Source organism: Rosa chinensis, chromosome 3 (assembly GCF_002994745.2).
Source record: "Rosa chinensis cultivar Old Blush chromosome 3, RchiOBHm-V2, whole genome shotgun sequence".
Lineage (NCBI taxonomy): Eukaryota > Viridiplantae > Streptophyta > Magnoliopsida > Rosales > Rosaceae > Rosa > Rosa chinensis.
Genome location: NC_037090.1, coordinates 45042750 through 45059507, shown reverse-complemented (window position 1 = coordinate 45059507; position 16758 = coordinate 45042750). Strand labels below are relative to the sequence as shown.

Below are 16758 nucleotides of genomic sequence, written 5' to 3'. Positions count from 1 at the left end.
TTAGGTCCAAAATCAATTCAGTCCATGAACTTATAATTTCATCAAAAACACCCCTGCACTTTCAATTTTGATCTAATAGGTCCAATTTGTTAGTTTTCCGGCAATTGAGTTATTTAACTTGTTAATGTGGCTCATATATGGCCTATGTTTTATGATGTGGTGTCGAGGTGGTCTGCATAGTCAATTTAGGAGTGAGTCCTACTATTAAAAATAAATAGTTTTTCAACAAATAATCCAACTATAACTTTAACCCATAACAGAATATTAACGAATTGGATCTATTAAATCAAAATTGAAAGTGCAGAGGTGTTTTTGATGAAATTAGAAGTCCAGGGACTGAATTGATTTTGGACCTAAACCACAGGGTACCAACTAGTATTTAGCCATTCGCTTAACTAGTAGTATTATCTAACCTTCGAATCAACTCACATGTGCAAATTAACCATTAGACATAGAATTTAACACGCAATTTTCATAATCGTTTAATCATTAAAGCATGATTTTTACCACTCGTTAGAACTAATTACTACTTGTTTAATTCAACGTCTTAACAAATAACAATTAATCTTGGCAAATTAAGCAAACACACAAGAACTCTCACCGTTATTCTAGCATGCAAACTTATGAACCTAACTCTGAAAATTACCTAAACACGTAAAAGGACACAAGATTGTAACATGCATCATAAAAGAATTCTCGAAATTAACTCAATAATAAACTGAAAACCTCAAAAATATCAATAAAAATATTCTGAAAATTTCATGTCTCCAATTACACAACTCGCAAATCCAAACACACAAAACCGAACCAAAATTGTAAATAGAGTTATAGTTACACTTTGAAGCTTTCCTCAGCGACTTAGCAACACGGTGATGAACTTGTCTCTGCTATGGTGGTGGAACATCCTTGACTCAGCGCCTTAAAGCTTTGTAGATTGATGGATGGATGGTGGTCACGGTCTTGTAGGAGATGGAGGTTTGAGGAGTTAATTGGGCAGTCTTGGAATGGTTTTTGGCCAGGAAGTGATAGGCAAGGAAGTGATCTTGGCTGGGAAGTGATGCCAATTCTATTCTGGACGTTGCTTATTTATAGGGAAGCATTGGTTGGCTTTTGTCGATCATACCCTTCATCATTGGACGGATGGGATTGCATAATAATTCCTTTAATTTCCCAACTGAAATGTCTCTTTTATGGCCTTAATTCCTCTCATAATGGGGTCTTTTAACAAGCTGAAACGTCTTTCTCTTATTTATTTTCCAGTTGAAACATCTTTCTTTTTTATCCCCCAATTGAAAAACGTCTTTCTCTTTTATTCTCCAACTGAAAACGTCTTTCTCTTTTATTTCCCTTCTTCATTGCTTGGTTAAGTGTCTTAAATGTTTTATTTTATGACTCCATCATTGCTGTTTCCAAGAGTTCCACCAGGCAAGGTTTCCTACAACAAGCAGGAGAATATCAGAATTTTCTAGAGAAAATAAAAGGAATTAAAATGTAAAGGTCGCAAAAACAGTCGACAGTGAGGAATCCTGATCCAGCTAGGATTTTTCATGAATTTTACTTTTTCCGCCTATTTCACTCCAAACACTCAACAAGACTTTCAAAATGACTTAATGACTCAAAACACTAAACTGAGGGAGAAACAAGGCTAAAATAGGGCACATATTCAACAATGGCGTCACACTTCTTGCTCATATCATGAGTCTTGAAGATCTCGTCGTTCCCATTTTGGAAATGTATCATGCGTCTCAAACGGACATTCTAGCCAAATTTTACTCCAATCTGATTCACAATCCAGAACCTAATTTTTTGCACAAGAAGCTCGAAAAATCAAAAACCAAATTTTCTTGGATATTGCAGCGGTTAGTAACCTCATTATGCGGGAATCACCTATTTTCCAATCACTATTCTTGATTCCACGCTGCTTTTTTATTTTTCCAGTTTTCCGGCTAAACCAAGCCTATTCTCGTCCTACATCACAATATTTGAAGAACATTAAGTAAATCCCTAAACCCAATCACCAAACACCAATCTTTTCAACTCAAACAACCAAAAGCATCCCTTATTTCATATTCAAATCAAGAACATAGCAACCAATCAAGAGCATAGAATAGGAACGAAAACTAATACCTGATCGGGTTGATGTTGGATGTGGCGAGATCCAACTAAGGAAGCAAAAACAGGGAGATTCTCCGGTCACCAGTAGACAGTGAGATAGGGGTCATCATTTGGCCCTTCGGCCCTAAGCCCTACCCGGCCCTTGCATTAGGGCGGGCCGGCCCGACCCTTTCTCAAATAGGGTAGGGTAAGGACCATACAATTGAAACCTGGCCCGGCCCTTCGGCCCTACCCGTTAGGGCCAAGCCCGGCCCGCCCATTGAAGCCCTAATATTTTCTATTTTTTCTATTTTAAAAATAAATTTCTTTTTTTTCTATACCATACAACTTATCTCTTTTTTGGTAATTAATTTCCTAAGCTTTATTTTCTTTAATTCTTGTTTCCTTTGTTAAATAAAAATTAATTTAGAGATTTAGAGAGATAGTTAATTAAATATAACCTCATTAACTAATATTTCCCATTTATAAATGTTATAAATTATAAGTTAATCTCAATATATATATATATATATATATATATATTAAATATGATCAACAAAAAACAATGAGTCTTATATTACCTATATAACCATGGAGCCACATTTTAAGGAAAAAAGAATAATGTATTTCTTTTTGTTAAACAAATTAAAGCCTTTTTAGGCCCATTTCGGCCCTATTTGGAAGGCCGGCCCGACCCGGTCCTTTTGGCCTTAGTGACTCGGGCTTTTCGGGCGGATAAGGGTTAGCATATTTAAGCCTCGGCCCTACTCTACCCGACCCTAAATTTTGTTGACTTTGACTAGGCCCGACCCGGCCCTACCCTAAGTCCTAAAATTTAGAGTAGGGCCGGCCCATGATGACCCTACAGTGAGATCTCATGCTTCACTCAACGTAATTCGAACAACAAAAGCAGTGCACTCCACAATACTGAGAACTGTGAAACGCAACCAAATACGGAGATTTCCAAAACTAACGGAAACAAAAAAAACCCAATATAAACCAAAGCACACAAAAAAAAATTAACAAAAGGACATTTCCAAACCTCCGATCTTTACTCTCCCCAAGCGGACAACAACAACGAACTAAGTATCATCCAAACCACACTCAGATCAATCCCTCTGCTTCTCTTTTCTATTCCAGCACTATAGCATCTTCTAAAAGACGCAGACGCCAAGCTGATAAGGTTTCAGTACTTTCACACACACTAATGGCAGCCTGAAATTGTGGGAAAAAAGCAAAGGCAAAATCGTCTTTTCAATCCCTTATGAACAGTTGTGAACAGTAAACCGGGCTTCAGTATATTGTAGAATAAGTTTTTGTCCTTTGTATGACTCGTTGCAGGAGGAGGAAAAGAAGGCAGAGTGAGAAAAATGGATGTGGTGGAAGACACGCTTTACCTGCAATTGCATAAGTTATCAGCCATAAATTCCGAGGAAGCACTGCACCAATTGCTTTCCACTCTCTGGAAAACAAGGAAAACCGGTCTCCGCGACAAGTCCCACTTGCAGTCTCTCCTCAATCTACAATCACTCTCCGACCTCGACCCTGTATGTTTCTCTCTCAAGTTTATGTTTTATGTTATGGGGTTTATCTATCAATGAATGAGTGGATTGAATGAATGAAATCACAGGTTTTGGCATGCCTTCGTTCGCTCATCAGAAAATGGGTACATGAAAACTTGACTGCCGACGACCTTCTGAAGCTCTTTCCACCCGATTTGCCCCTCGATTTGCAGAGCATTTTGGTGTTGTCCCTTCAAAAGTTTGAGTCTCAATGGAAGGACGAAATAGCCAGAGAGCAGGTTGCTTACTCACTCACAGTTTCATATTTTTCATTTGGCAACTCACCAGTTTTTCATTGTTTAATTTAATTTCCAGCCCATAACCAGAACCAGTGGATGTTGTCAGGTTAAGACAACCTCTTTGGGTATGTCGCACTCATTACATAATGATCATGTTGCTCAATTAAGCCGACATGAGTTTGCGTCAGAGATCACTCCCGTGTCTCCTTGCAACTTGGCAAGTCTCATTCCATACATTACAACTTTCTATCTTAATTTCTTTAAAGGATACAACAATGGCACCGTTCCATGCCATTTACACAACATATTACATCTTCCCTTTCACTTCTTGTAGTTAGCTTCAATCTCATGCTCTTTTAACATTTTTCATCTTCTTGCAATCTTTAGGGAACTCTTCCTCGCCTAAAGTCAATGACTTGGACCATGGAGAACTGTAACTCCGGATCAGCTAACAAAGTGGCCATCATTAATCTCAAGGTAAGGAAATTCAGTGACGGATTCTTTCCAAACATTCCATTTAAAGTAAAATCATGATAGCTCAGCTGTGTTTGTATACATCTATAAAGAAAATTATTCAAAAAGATATCTCGGAGGTTTTATGGGCATATGTATCTTTGGAGTTCAGGGGTATCTCCTTCTCTGTATTTATTCAAAAAGAAAATTACCAATGAGGTTCCCTTTTTCTTCCCTTGTGGTCTATACTAATGGTACCAGTACTGCCAGGCTATAAGGGTTGCTCATAATAATGACATGTTTTTTTCTTGCATTTTTAATTTTACTTTTTTTTCTTTTCCCATATTAAGGACATGCAGAGAAGTAAATAAGCTTCTTGAGTAGAAGTAATCTATTAGGCTCAAAAAAATAGAAAATCTGAAAGTTATCGACCTGCAGAAAGGGTGCGATAATTTTTCAGTAAAGAAAAGAAAGCAGAAAGCTTTTAAATGGTCTTTATTGGTAAAAGCCCTTCTTTAAATTGGCAAGCTGCTGTAGCTGTGTTTCTGATTGACTGTAGTTAGTAGGGTGTTATTAGATTGTTCTATTGTTTTTGTTCAAACACATGCCTTTATATTATTTTTGATTTATTTTGTTTTTGCAGCTGCAAGATTATACCAAATCTAGTGCAGATGAAATCGAGGTGAAGTTCCAACTGACTAGGGACACTCTTGAAGCAATGTTGAGGTCATTGACCTACATCAGAGAACAACTCTCAAGCGTGGTAGGCATGCTTTTTCTAGCTTCATTGTAATTTGCTTTTTCTGTTTTCATCTCATCTGTAGACATATGCATATGGTAGATGTTGCCTTGGATTTTGGAAGACTTGAGATGGTAGAAGTTTTAGTGAACAAAATACGTATAGCAACTAGAAGATTTAGGATTGCTGTAATTCACAGGGGAAATAGAAGATTGTGGAAGAGTAGGAGGAGCAAACAAAACAAATGTCATATCAAAAGTTTCTGTTCGTCGTAATATAACTCAACAGTTACTGATTTATATGAAATTATGCTATAGCAATCATTTGAAAGATAAAAGAAAATGATGTAACTTCTGTAAATACTCCTCTCTCCCCCCCTTTTTTTTTTTTTGGGTTAATAATTTATGCAAAACAAACAGAGCCTAAATATGTAACATTAAGAGATGAGTAGTTATTAGTTTTTAGTCAAATGAATTTGACAGCCAATACTTATAGATCAGTATTTTGATGGGACACGCCTGAGCATGTCTTCTGAAAATGTCTTGCAGGTTGGGGCTGCTTCTGGGCCATCACAGAAGAAGCAAAAGCAGTCAGATCATGTGGTTTGATACAATTTAGTGCAGATACAGCTAACTTGTCTAACAAATTGCCATGTCCTTGTTTCACTAATACTCTTTGTTTCTTTCTATTTTTAAATTTCGGTTAACCCCTACTATTTTTAGATGTTAAAGTTGTTGCTTTTGTTATCAGAAAATGCAAAACTCTTATTGTATCTAGTTTGCAATGTCAATATTCTACATTAGATGCCAAATGAAATTATTAGAATCATTTGAATGATGACCTTCATTCATGCTGTTTGCTTTGTCCTTGCATTACTTGAAACCAAAATCATTTTGATGTGTAGTCTCGGACTTGTACACTGGTGGAGTTTTTACTTTTGTAATCTTGGCAATCCCTTTCTAAAATTTTAAATTTTATTAATTGATTAATCTCTTCGTAATTAGTACCACGTTTTTTCGCAAGAAAAATGTAATCTGAAAGTGAAGCAAGCATGGTGTATACCTCACCAATCCCAATCTATGCTGCTAACAAGGATACTAGGATAGCAAGAATTTTACTAATCTTTTCTCTTCCAATTTCTACAGAAATTCATTAGTTTAGTGGTTCTATAAGACTAGAATTTTAAACCCTACAAAGACAGTATGAACTTCTTGTTCTTGCAAAGAATAAAGTCTGTACCCCACGGACACTTTCCACCCCAGTACAGTATATCTGAGCCAAGATCTGACAAGGAAATACCTCATTTTTGAAGAGCGAAACCGAACCAGTGCAAAGTTTATATAAAGACCATACCCTCCACTATAGGTCCACGTCCACCGTTCAATTATGTAGAAATCCATCGGAAAAAAAAAAAAATTGGAGACTGAACTTTATACATGTGCAAAAGTTTACAATATCCTCGTACCAAAAAAAAAGAAAAAAGAATATACTTCTCAAAACATGGGATGATTAAAGCCAACCTTCTCCCAATTAAAACTTACTCAGGTAGTATGAACAAAGAAACTTCACACTTCAAGAAATCAAACCAAAAACTCATTCTTGAAGAAATCAATCAATCGGAAAAGTAAAAGAAAATAAAGCAAATGAAACTACGACCCACTCCGAAAAATATCATTATAACCACACCGGAAGGAAAATATACACACAGCCTGTTGCTGAAGAAGACATGAAAAAGACCCAAGCCACAAACTGTTCAGCATTCTTCATTTTGCGTCTTACATTCTCAATTGGAAGACCCACATCATTCGTTGATTTGTTTCTATTCTGCTAATCCATCATTTGAATCAGATGGTTTTGGCAGCTCACCAACACCAACATTCTTTTCTGAAACTTGAGTAGGTATAGGTTCTTGCACAACTTCTCTATTGCCTGATGCAATCTCTATGGAGTCATCCACAATACTTTCCGAGACTTGCTTCAACGCACTATGAGTAGGGATAGTTTCTTGAACACCAGATCCTGTATTGTTCGATCCAATCTCGTCTATAGAATCCCCCACCATAGTTCTTACTTCTTCACATCCATCCTTTGAATTCGATGGTTTTGGCAGCTCACGGACATCATCTTCCGAGACTTGCTTCAAAGGAGAATCACTGATAGTTTCTTCAACACCATAAACAACATTGCTTGATCCAATCTCCACCACAGCCTCAGTTCCTACTTCTGCCAATACATCCTTTGAATTCGATGGATTTGGCAGCTCAGCAACATTACCTTCTGATAGTTGCTTCAAAGGAGAATCAGTGACAGTTTCTTCAACACCATATATATCATTGCTTGATACAATCTCCACCACAGCCTCAGTTCCTACTTCTGCCAATACGTCCTTTGAATTTGATGGATTTGGCAGCTCAGCAACATTACCTTCTGATAGTTGCTTCAAAGGAGAATCAGTGACAGTTTCTTCAACACCATATACAACATTGCTTGATACAATCTCCACCACAGCCTCAGTTCCTACTTCTGCCAATACGTCCTTTGAATTTGATGGATTTGGCAGCTCAGCAACATTACCTTCTGATAGTTGCTTCAAAGGAATATGCGTAGTGAAAGTTTCTTGAACACTGGATCCTATATTGCCTGATGCGATCTCCTCCTCTGCATCAGGCAAGACATCTGCTGATACCTCATTACCCTCTGCAGGTAATTCCAGATGTAATTCTGCTGACCCCTCTGTATCCAATAGTTGTGGAAACTCATTAACAGAACTGTCTAGAGCTTGATTTGAAGAAGTAATAATATCTTCCAAAGATGTTGCTTCAACTGTTAGCAACTGTGAACTGGCCTGCACTGTACTTTTTGACACTACCTCTAGCTCATTGTCAACCACGCTAGGACACATGACCTCCTCAACATTGACTCCCTCATGAATTTGTTTGAAAGTCCCATCAACATCTACTACCTCCTGAGTGTGCTCAAGAACAGGTAGCTCCTGGAAGGGCTCTAACAGGTTTGGATCCGCCGTCGACAACCCAGATTCAGTGCTCACAGCATTAGCTTCCTCTGTTATCAACTCATAATGGAGTGGCTCACCAACAACTTCTTTCACACTGAAATCTCCAACTGTATCCAATTCTGATAACAACTCTGCATCAATCTCCTTTATGTCGTCCACCTCTTCCTTGACAGTATCTTCAATAACAAGAGCTTCCAAATGATCACCAAGACATGGTTCAACCATGGATTTATCCAACCAGGATAGGTCTTTCTCCTGTTCTGATGTCTGTTCATTGGAAAGAAGAAAGTGGTAACTAGATTCTGAAGAAGCTGCATTCACCTCCAAATTCCTTGGGAGATTGATTTCTACCTCTGAAACAGAAGATGTTAGCTGGGGTTGGTTGTAGTTTCCCAAGTCTCCCTCAATTGCATCTGGTTCATGCGCTTTTGAGGTGGCACCACATATCTCTTCATCACCTGAAATAGCCTTCTCTATTTTCTCACCGTCCACATCATCCTTGTACATAAAAGACTCATACATTTCCGCTGATGCTTGAGGTCTAACTAGTTCAGATATCTCTGCTTGCATATCAGAAGAAATGGAGTTCAAGGAAATGAGGTTTTCTGCGTCAAGGGGAGTTGAGTCATAGACTGGCTCCTTAAATTGATTTTCATCAGCTGTCGTGCTCATGAATTGAACATTTGACTCCTCAAGTGAATGTTGCGGTGAAATTAGAAACTCCTTGTTGAGATCACCACTTGGGTCCAAACTTTTTTCACCCTTCCTCACGTCTGAAATTTTTTCATCTGCTTCGGACAATGATGACAAGCTTGACCTACTGCTGCTGTCCTCCTCTTCAACTAATTCTGGATTCAGATGGAGTTCATTAGTAACAACAGTAGGTAAGCCTCCATTATCCAACAAGCTTGGTTCCAGATTTTCCCTTTTACCCAATTCTATATCAAGCCCATTGTGTAGGACATCCCTTTTGTCAGCCTGTTCCATTTCCAGGGAATATACGTCTTCATAGGAATGACTTCCATGGTCAACAAGACCAGATGCATGATAAATGTTGGAGATAACTTCCGTTTCTTTAGTAAAGTCTTGCTCACTGAACTTCCTATCATCCAAATCTGCTACAGAACTCACCGAGTCACTATCAGGAACAGAACTCAACTTTGATTCACTAACTTCACTTGATTGTCTTTGAAATGAGGAGTAACCTGTCCCTTCTGAAGCCAATCTTTCTGGTACGAAAACAGGTTTCCACTTAAATTCTTGCCTCTCGTGCTTGGCACCCCCCAAGCTTGAAGCTCCCAAACTGAAGCTTTCATGCCTACGGAAGAATGCATCGTTGGCATGCGATGCAATAAACTCTTGCTCGAAATGGTCTCCCTTAAGGTCAGGTTTTTCTTCATTGGAGTCATAAGGAAGATCAAAAGGATTTCTCCTTGCCAACATAATGGATGGAGCAGAACCAGGGATGGGCATGTTGCCATAGGAGTCATCAAATGGAGAATCGAATGGGTTGCGCCTTGTTGTTGATATTGGTGAAACATTAAAGGGAAGATCAACACCATCAAAATCTATTAGATTCTTCTCAGCCGTTAATTTGAAGCTTTTTCTTGCCCTTCTCCTTGCAATAAGACTCTCCAAGCGTTGGTTCCTTTCAAGCTCCAAATTTCCCAAATCCATGAGATTCTTTTGGTCATCATCTGTCCACTTAATTGCAGATTTGCTTTCATCATCTGTGCCACCGTGTGCCAGTACTTCTTCCTCATCTCCGCCATTGTAATCAACCCCATCATCCTCATCTACTTGTCCACCCTGGTCCGACTCAACACTACTATCTGAAGCTGCATCAGAGCCATCATGCAACATACGAGCAGGCTGTGGAGCTTCTGAGTCTAAAAGTGGGTGTAGCTCATCAAGAATTGGAAGGATGTCAGCCATTGAAGCATCTGGCGACGAGCTCTCAGCCCCATCCGACCCAGAATCAGAAGCATCACCACTGTCATCATGACCGTAGCCACCCAGAAAGGAATCCAAGTGTTCTCCTCCTCCTCGGGGAGACACATTATCATCGTGCACTTGGAGAATCTGATCTTGAACCTTTTGAAGCAAAGTATACTGCTGCTCAACTGCTTGCACATCATTTGGCAAGCCCTGATTTTCCAACTCTATGTCTCTGTCCACATCCTCAACCACTCTCTCGTCACTCTGAGTCTGCTGCACATTCTGATTAATAAGCGGCGCGCCAACCTCATCATTGACTGTGTAATCTGTCGAGCCGGCTTCTTCAAGGGCCACGGCGTCGACAACATCCCTGCTCGCAGAGAATTTCTCTGTGGAAAAGCTGCCACCCCTCTCAAGAACAACAGTGTCATCGCCTGGAACCCTGGCTCTAAGCGAAGCAATATGGTCTTGGCGTTCAATTTCGGGTATGTGGGATTGGCCAAAACTTAAAAGGGTTCCAAGAAGAACAGCAGTGCAGACTAGAACAGGGGATGATGACACCAAAACAGAAAACAAAACAGGAAATGATCTGTGCAGAAATAGAAGGAAAAGCAGGATGCCCACAACAAATGGATGATTGCCAACTGATTTATAACATGTTTTCACTGATATCATCACAAACTTGCTGATTTGACTTCCAATTTCCAACACTAAACCCCCCATCTCTACACTTAAGAGGCTCTATCTAGTATGGAATGAATTCAAATCTAAACAGTTAACCACCTACTGGAAACCTCCGATCAAAACCAAAACCAAAAAGAGTAGAAAATCAAACACACCTCGCAAGTGAACAGTTGAACACAATTCTGTATCTGGAAACCTCCGATTGCTTAGTTCAGAAGAGAAGAAAAGAAAGAAAAAGGAAATGGGAATGAATGCTCAGCACTTGTTCTGCTTTTTTTTTTCTTTTTTCTTTTTCTGAAAGGCTAAGCACTTATTAGGACAGCTGCGAAAGCTGTTTGCTTTTTGTGTTCGGTATTTGAATTTGACTGTTGACAGACAAACGGACAGGAAAGAAAATGGGGCGGCACGAAACTTTTTTTCTTCTTCTTTTCTTGTTTTTTAATACACTGTAATCTGTAAGGACAATGTATTTTATTTTTTATTAAAAGGCTGGTGCGGCCGGGCGGCTGTCCTCAAGCCTTGATTAATGAAACTGTGGAATACAAGGGGGACATGAGCGTAAATCTCTGATTACGAGAAATATCTAGAGAACGTCCTGAAATGATATTAGAAGTCTCTATTGAAAAAATGTATTCAACTAGGCACCAACTAGCAAAAAGTGCTCTACTGGCTACTTTATTTGCTTTGACATAACGGAAAGATAACTCGATTACAACGTAGCATAATTATCAAAAGCACAGCTTTCCAACTATATTGCCGCTGAAGGATAAATCCGACGACACTTAGTTTCACCTTGTCACTAGGCGGAAACGACAATTTGAAGAAGCAAGGAACTCACCGCTTACCTAGAGCAGACAAGACACTTTGAGTGCACACACATGCATATAGCCCGACTAGCCCTACATGATAAATATAGGGACTTATTGCTCGCATAAAACGCAACCAAACTAAACAACTTAAAAAAATAACAACATTAAATAAAAAAACCAACCAGAGCAAGGCCCAAAAAGTGAGTCCGAACACCACCCCCAACCAAGTAGCAAAGAAATCAAAGCCACCCAATAGGGCCCAGCCCAATTCCTGCAGAACCCCCACCTTCGTCCCCTCATTCCTGACGTACCACCACTTGCGACGGGCCACCACCGTTAGCGCTCCCCCAAACTGATTCTCTCGCACCACCTCTGACGATCGACCAACCCGATCGCGCCATTGGTAGAGATCCACAGCCCACACCCCAATCCAGAAATCCACCTAACCCAGATTGAGTCGGGGAATGGAACGGCCATCCACCACCATTTCCGACCATCTAGGATTTGACCCGCCACAAATCCCATCTCCTCCGCCCTCTTCATCCCCATACATGCCCCCAACCAACCCACAACTTCCACCTACAAGTACTGAACCACCACCCCCCAGCAACTCCTATCTCCCCTACCACCAGCTATCGATCCCAACGATCAAGAGCAAAGCCACCTCGATACAAGGGACCACGATCACCCAGCAACAAGGATCGTCTGACTACAGCATCCATTGACGTGCCACAGGACAAAGGCAAGAGAGTTTTTTCAGAAAACCCTAGCAGAGAGAGAGTGTTAAAAATATTAAAAGTGTGTGTCTGGCCCAAACATGATTTATTCTTCTAATTGTAATAGGGTAAAATATTCTAGATATCCTAATTCGTATTTGATTAGAATACTTTATACTCCAAGATATTGTACATGTAATCCTTTATATGAAGACCCCTATTATCAATAAAAAGATCTCAGTATTCTCCTGAATTTTTTTCCTTAAACACGTTATCAGCACAAAGTCCTAACCCTGAATCAATAGCCAAAAACCCTAGAAGAAAAAAAAAAAAAAAAACTAAACTAAAAATCTGTTGTTAGCCTCACTAGCCCAACCTCATGCACCCATGTGCCTTTTGCTAGCCTAGCTAGGCCCTGCCTCCGCTTAACCCCCGCACATCTATAATCACAACGCCCCTGCACGCTCTGCCACACATCTTGCACAACTCCCCCACAGGCCCCACACACCGCGCACAACGCCCACTGCACTGCCTATTAGCTTCGCCAGCAATTTTTCAAGGTAAAATTTTATAAAAGTTGCTGTTTTGATTTAAAATTCCTACTTTCTTACACTCGAGGATTCTAATATCCATTATTCTACCTTCCATCTTCTTATAACGTGGGATTACATGAAATTGTGGAGATTCATACAGCCCCGAACATTGTTTGTGGAAGCCTGTCTCCAATTTGGATTAGTGGTAGCATTGAACAAAGATTGTTCTTGACCATTAATTGAAACATCATTGTTTTGGTCTAATCCAAAACTGTTGGAAATTAATTTCTTGGTAGCAATTTACGCTTAGAAATTTACTTTTTTTTTCATGGAAGCATTTAGGCTCCGAAACTTATTTGTTCTTGTTTTCCTTTTTTAAGGAGGTTAAACTTGAACAAACTCGACTCTACTTCACTATGGACACTAGGCGAGTATATGGTTGAAAATAACCCAAGGAATCTATGGGTTGCGCTTGCCTTGGGAATATCCGAGACTCTTAACTTTTGAATTGCGTAAGAGATGACAAAATCTCTGCCTCACGAACTATAAATCAGTACGTGAGTATTATTCAAAAATTCTCTACAAATGAGGAATTTTTGTGAAAAGGATGAGGATTTGTGAAAAGGATGAGGAATTTTTGTAATCAGAATGTTACAGATGATGAATTGATTAAGAAGTCTCTTGTGAAAAAGATTATAATGGCACACCTAAGAGAGGTCGCCGCGAGCGAAACCCTCTAACTCTAAGGGTAATCAATTCAGACGTTTTAGTCCATCTAATCTCCCTACTCAGAAAGAAAACCACCAGAACAATCAAGTAGACACGCAACTGTTGATGCCGTAGTGGAAAGAGAGGGATCGCCACTACCATCGGCAATAGTGGTGCCAGCGGCGGCATAGGGCCGGCAATATACGTTCACAATTTGTGCCTCAATCACGATAAGATCAACCATAAACTGAGTTTTAATGATGAAGTGTGTTTCCAATGTGAAGCAATTGATCATTGGGAAAAAAATGTGTCATGTATCTAATTTAATAGCTACTACCTACAAAGCTTGAAGGGAAGCAAGAAAAGCTTATCACGTAGAACATGAAGATCAACATGTCGAGCTCAAGGTTGTAGATTTTTGACTCTGCCAATATCAAAAGGCATTGAAGTAGCCGATTTTGATTAGAACCTATTATTTTCAAAAATGATTGTAATGGCACTTTGCCATAATCTTATTGTTGCCTTTGGTTTCTAGCTTTTCTTTGAATAGACTCATCCAAGGTACATGCGATGTCAAGGTAAGAAGTTAGATTAGTGGTACTTAAGTGAGCCTCTCTCCACCTACATCTCTCCTTTCTTACCTGGTCATATTTGTTTTGGAGTTAACGAAAGAAGTTGAGTGACTACTATTGTGTGCATTAGTTATTTGGATTAGATTTCTAGTCAGAAACTTTGATGTAATCATTGGCTTCAATGAATAAAAACTTTACTTTTTATTCTATCTCTTTATTCTATTTAAGCATTTTAGGAATGGACTCCCGATAACTATATCGTCTTGTGGATAGTGCGACTATGCACACTTCGCCATGACAATCATTTTTAGATGTTGCCTACACATTCCTATGTGACACCTATGGCAAAACCCATCCAAATTAATTCAAGGCTGTGGAATTGCCCAATTTGCTTTGCCTAATGGCACCATAATGACTGTCACAAAAAGCTCTCTACACCCCTAGAGCTGGAAGAACTCTTTTGGGCTTTCGAGATATTGAGCCAACGGATTTCATGCAAAAATGCATTGTGAGAATAGAAACTAATTCCTTTGCATTACCTCTAATGATTGCGGACATAAGTACATACTAGAGAAGCTTATGTCTCTCTCTAATGGACTCTATGTTACCACTATTTGAGCTATTGAATTTAATAATGTCATAAGAGATGACTTATGGAATTCTGATACATAATGATTTTGGCATGACAGATTAGGTCATCCTGGTTGTGATATGATGATCCGTCTACTAACGACTTCACACGAACTTACCTCATTTTTGAGCTACAAGAAGCAAGAATCAAAAGTTGATTCAAGGAGAAACTTGGACCGCCATCAAACACCTTGGTGTCGCCCCGTCCACCATTGGTGCCGCCACCATCCCCCTGCGACTTCTGGCATCTTTTGATGCCAAGAGTGACATCATCACTTCCTCATATGCTTCTAACGCCAATTGTGGTGCCATGGTCCAACTGAAATGCTCACCCTTACTTCTAAAACCTATAGCTCATTTTTGCAAAGCCTGTTCTTTATGAAAATTAGGACTGAGACCGTCCTACGCAAAAGATACCATTCTATTCTTACACAGAATCCAAAGGAATATTTGTGAAGCTATTCAACCAACTTGCGGACTATTTTGATAGTGTTGGTTGACGCGTCGACGTGCAGGTCACATGCCATGCTCTTGTTCACCCAAACGGTGCTTATGCTAAACTCCTAGTATACAATATTCCTCTACGGGCTCACCACCCAAATCATCTTATCACGTCAATTCGTCTTAACAATGCTAGAGAGTTTTCATTGAACACCTTTGTCACACCCTGACCCTGGGTAATGACTAATAAATAGTCTAATAAATCCCACAGATCACATAAACAATTTCACAAAGTGAAATTGTATTGAAACCAAATTAACTTTAGCAGATTTTCATCCGTCCTGTTTCCTTCAAACTTTTAACAAATCGTCATTTAGTTTCCTCTTTTCCCCCGGTTAGGCTTAATACCTCTAGAATTAAGGCCATTGAGAACACCCCGAACAAGCGGACAACCTCAGATTAAGGCCACCGAGGACACCCCTTACTAAGCGGAATTCCCAATTGGGTTTTGGGTCTTTCACCCTAGGGAGGCACAATCCCTACTTAATTATCCGCTCGAATCCACGAGCCCCAATCGGGTTTAGGGTCTTTCACCCAAGGGAACTCGATCCCTCCTTAATTATATCCCGGGCCTAACCGGATTTAAGTTCATTAGCATTCACAAAAGTTCTTTCAATTTCATTTCAATCCAGTTCAAAGAATTCGTTTGTTAGCAAAATAACAATCATGAAATCAAACTTTATAATTGCAATGCACAAGAAGAGTGCATACCTTCATAGCCATTTAAAATGAAATTGGGTAAACACAAAACAATTACACAACTCTGCAATTGAAGGAGGAACATGAACTACCATCTCTTATTATCCAAATCATCATCACCTGTTGAGAGAAAACCAAAAGAAACTTCCTTTCGTTTAATAGAATTTCCATGGATGATTGTAGCTAACTGTGTTTGGGTGACAACCTCAGAACAAAGAGATTGTTTAGTTTTGTGGCGAGGTACAAAGGGAAGAAAAGGTGAGATACTCGAAAGAGAGAGCTCTAGAGAAATGAGGAATATCCCATAGATGTATCCCCCGTTTTCCCCAGAGAGAGAGAGTCCCCCTTGTTCTCCTCTTGCCCCAATTCTTTTGAAAAGTTGAAAAAAAATATCAGGGAGGAATGAGTCTGTTCCGAAAGAGGCAAAAGAGTTGAGAAAATTCTGGGTTTTTCTCCCACAATCTATACCCTTCTCGACTCTTCTCTAGAAACTCCTCTGTTTTTCTAATCTTTCCCCTCTCCTCTAGATGCTTCATTCCCAATCCCCTTCTTTTAAACTCAATTCTTATTTTCCTTTTCTTTTTGTCGGCGAACATATGGTCTCCCATTTTGCTATATGTTTCATTTACACTATATTTATTTATTTATTACTATCATATTGAAACTAAGTCGATTTTTTTTCCAACTAAATTCTAAATTCAAGGACTTTGTTGAAAGCTATATTATATTTCCTTAAAAAAAAACGGGGTTATCACAACCTTCGATGCTTAATGCATGTCCATGTCCATTGAGATTAATGTTGAATATCTGGTTCCCCATGTTTGCACCCAAAATGGTCTTGCAGAAGGCACCATTAATAAGTTAT

General features: G+C 39.3%; 2 protein-coding genes across 4 annotated transcripts; one reads left to right on the top strand and one right to left on the bottom strand.

The window, feature by feature from the left end:
* The first annotated feature begins 3116 nt into the window (after window positions 1-3116).
* LOC112191645 lies at window positions 3117-5933 on the top strand. 3 transcript variants are annotated; one of them, XM_040516739.1, is made up of 7 exons: window positions 3117-3277; window positions 3436-3641; window positions 3725-3895; window positions 3972-4112; window positions 4283-4372; window positions 4992-5111; window positions 5636-5933. In XM_040516739.1, the coding sequence occupies exons 2-7, from the start codon at window positions 3465-3467 to the stop codon at window positions 5693-5695; spliced, it is 759 nt and encodes a 252-aa protein (XP_040372673.1). In that variant the 5' UTR covers window positions 3117-3277; window positions 3436-3464; the 3' UTR covers window positions 5696-5933. The 3 variants fall into 3 exon arrangements, with proteins under 3 accessions (XP_040372673.1, XP_024186796.1, XP_040372674.1); XM_024331028.2 differs by having other exon boundaries at window positions 3117-3334; XM_040516740.1 differs by having other exon boundaries at window positions 3118-3334; window positions 4002-4112; window positions 5636-5927.
* Window positions 5934-6493: 560 nt separating this feature from the next.
* LOC112191644 lies at window positions 6494-11035 on the bottom strand. Its single transcript, XM_024331027.2, has one exon. The coding sequence runs from the start codon at window positions 10762-10764 to the stop codon at window positions 6907-6909; it is 3858 nt and encodes a 1285-aa protein (XP_024186795.1). The 5' UTR covers window positions 10765-11035; the 3' UTR covers window positions 6494-6906.
* Window positions 11036-16758: the final 5723 nt, after the last annotated feature.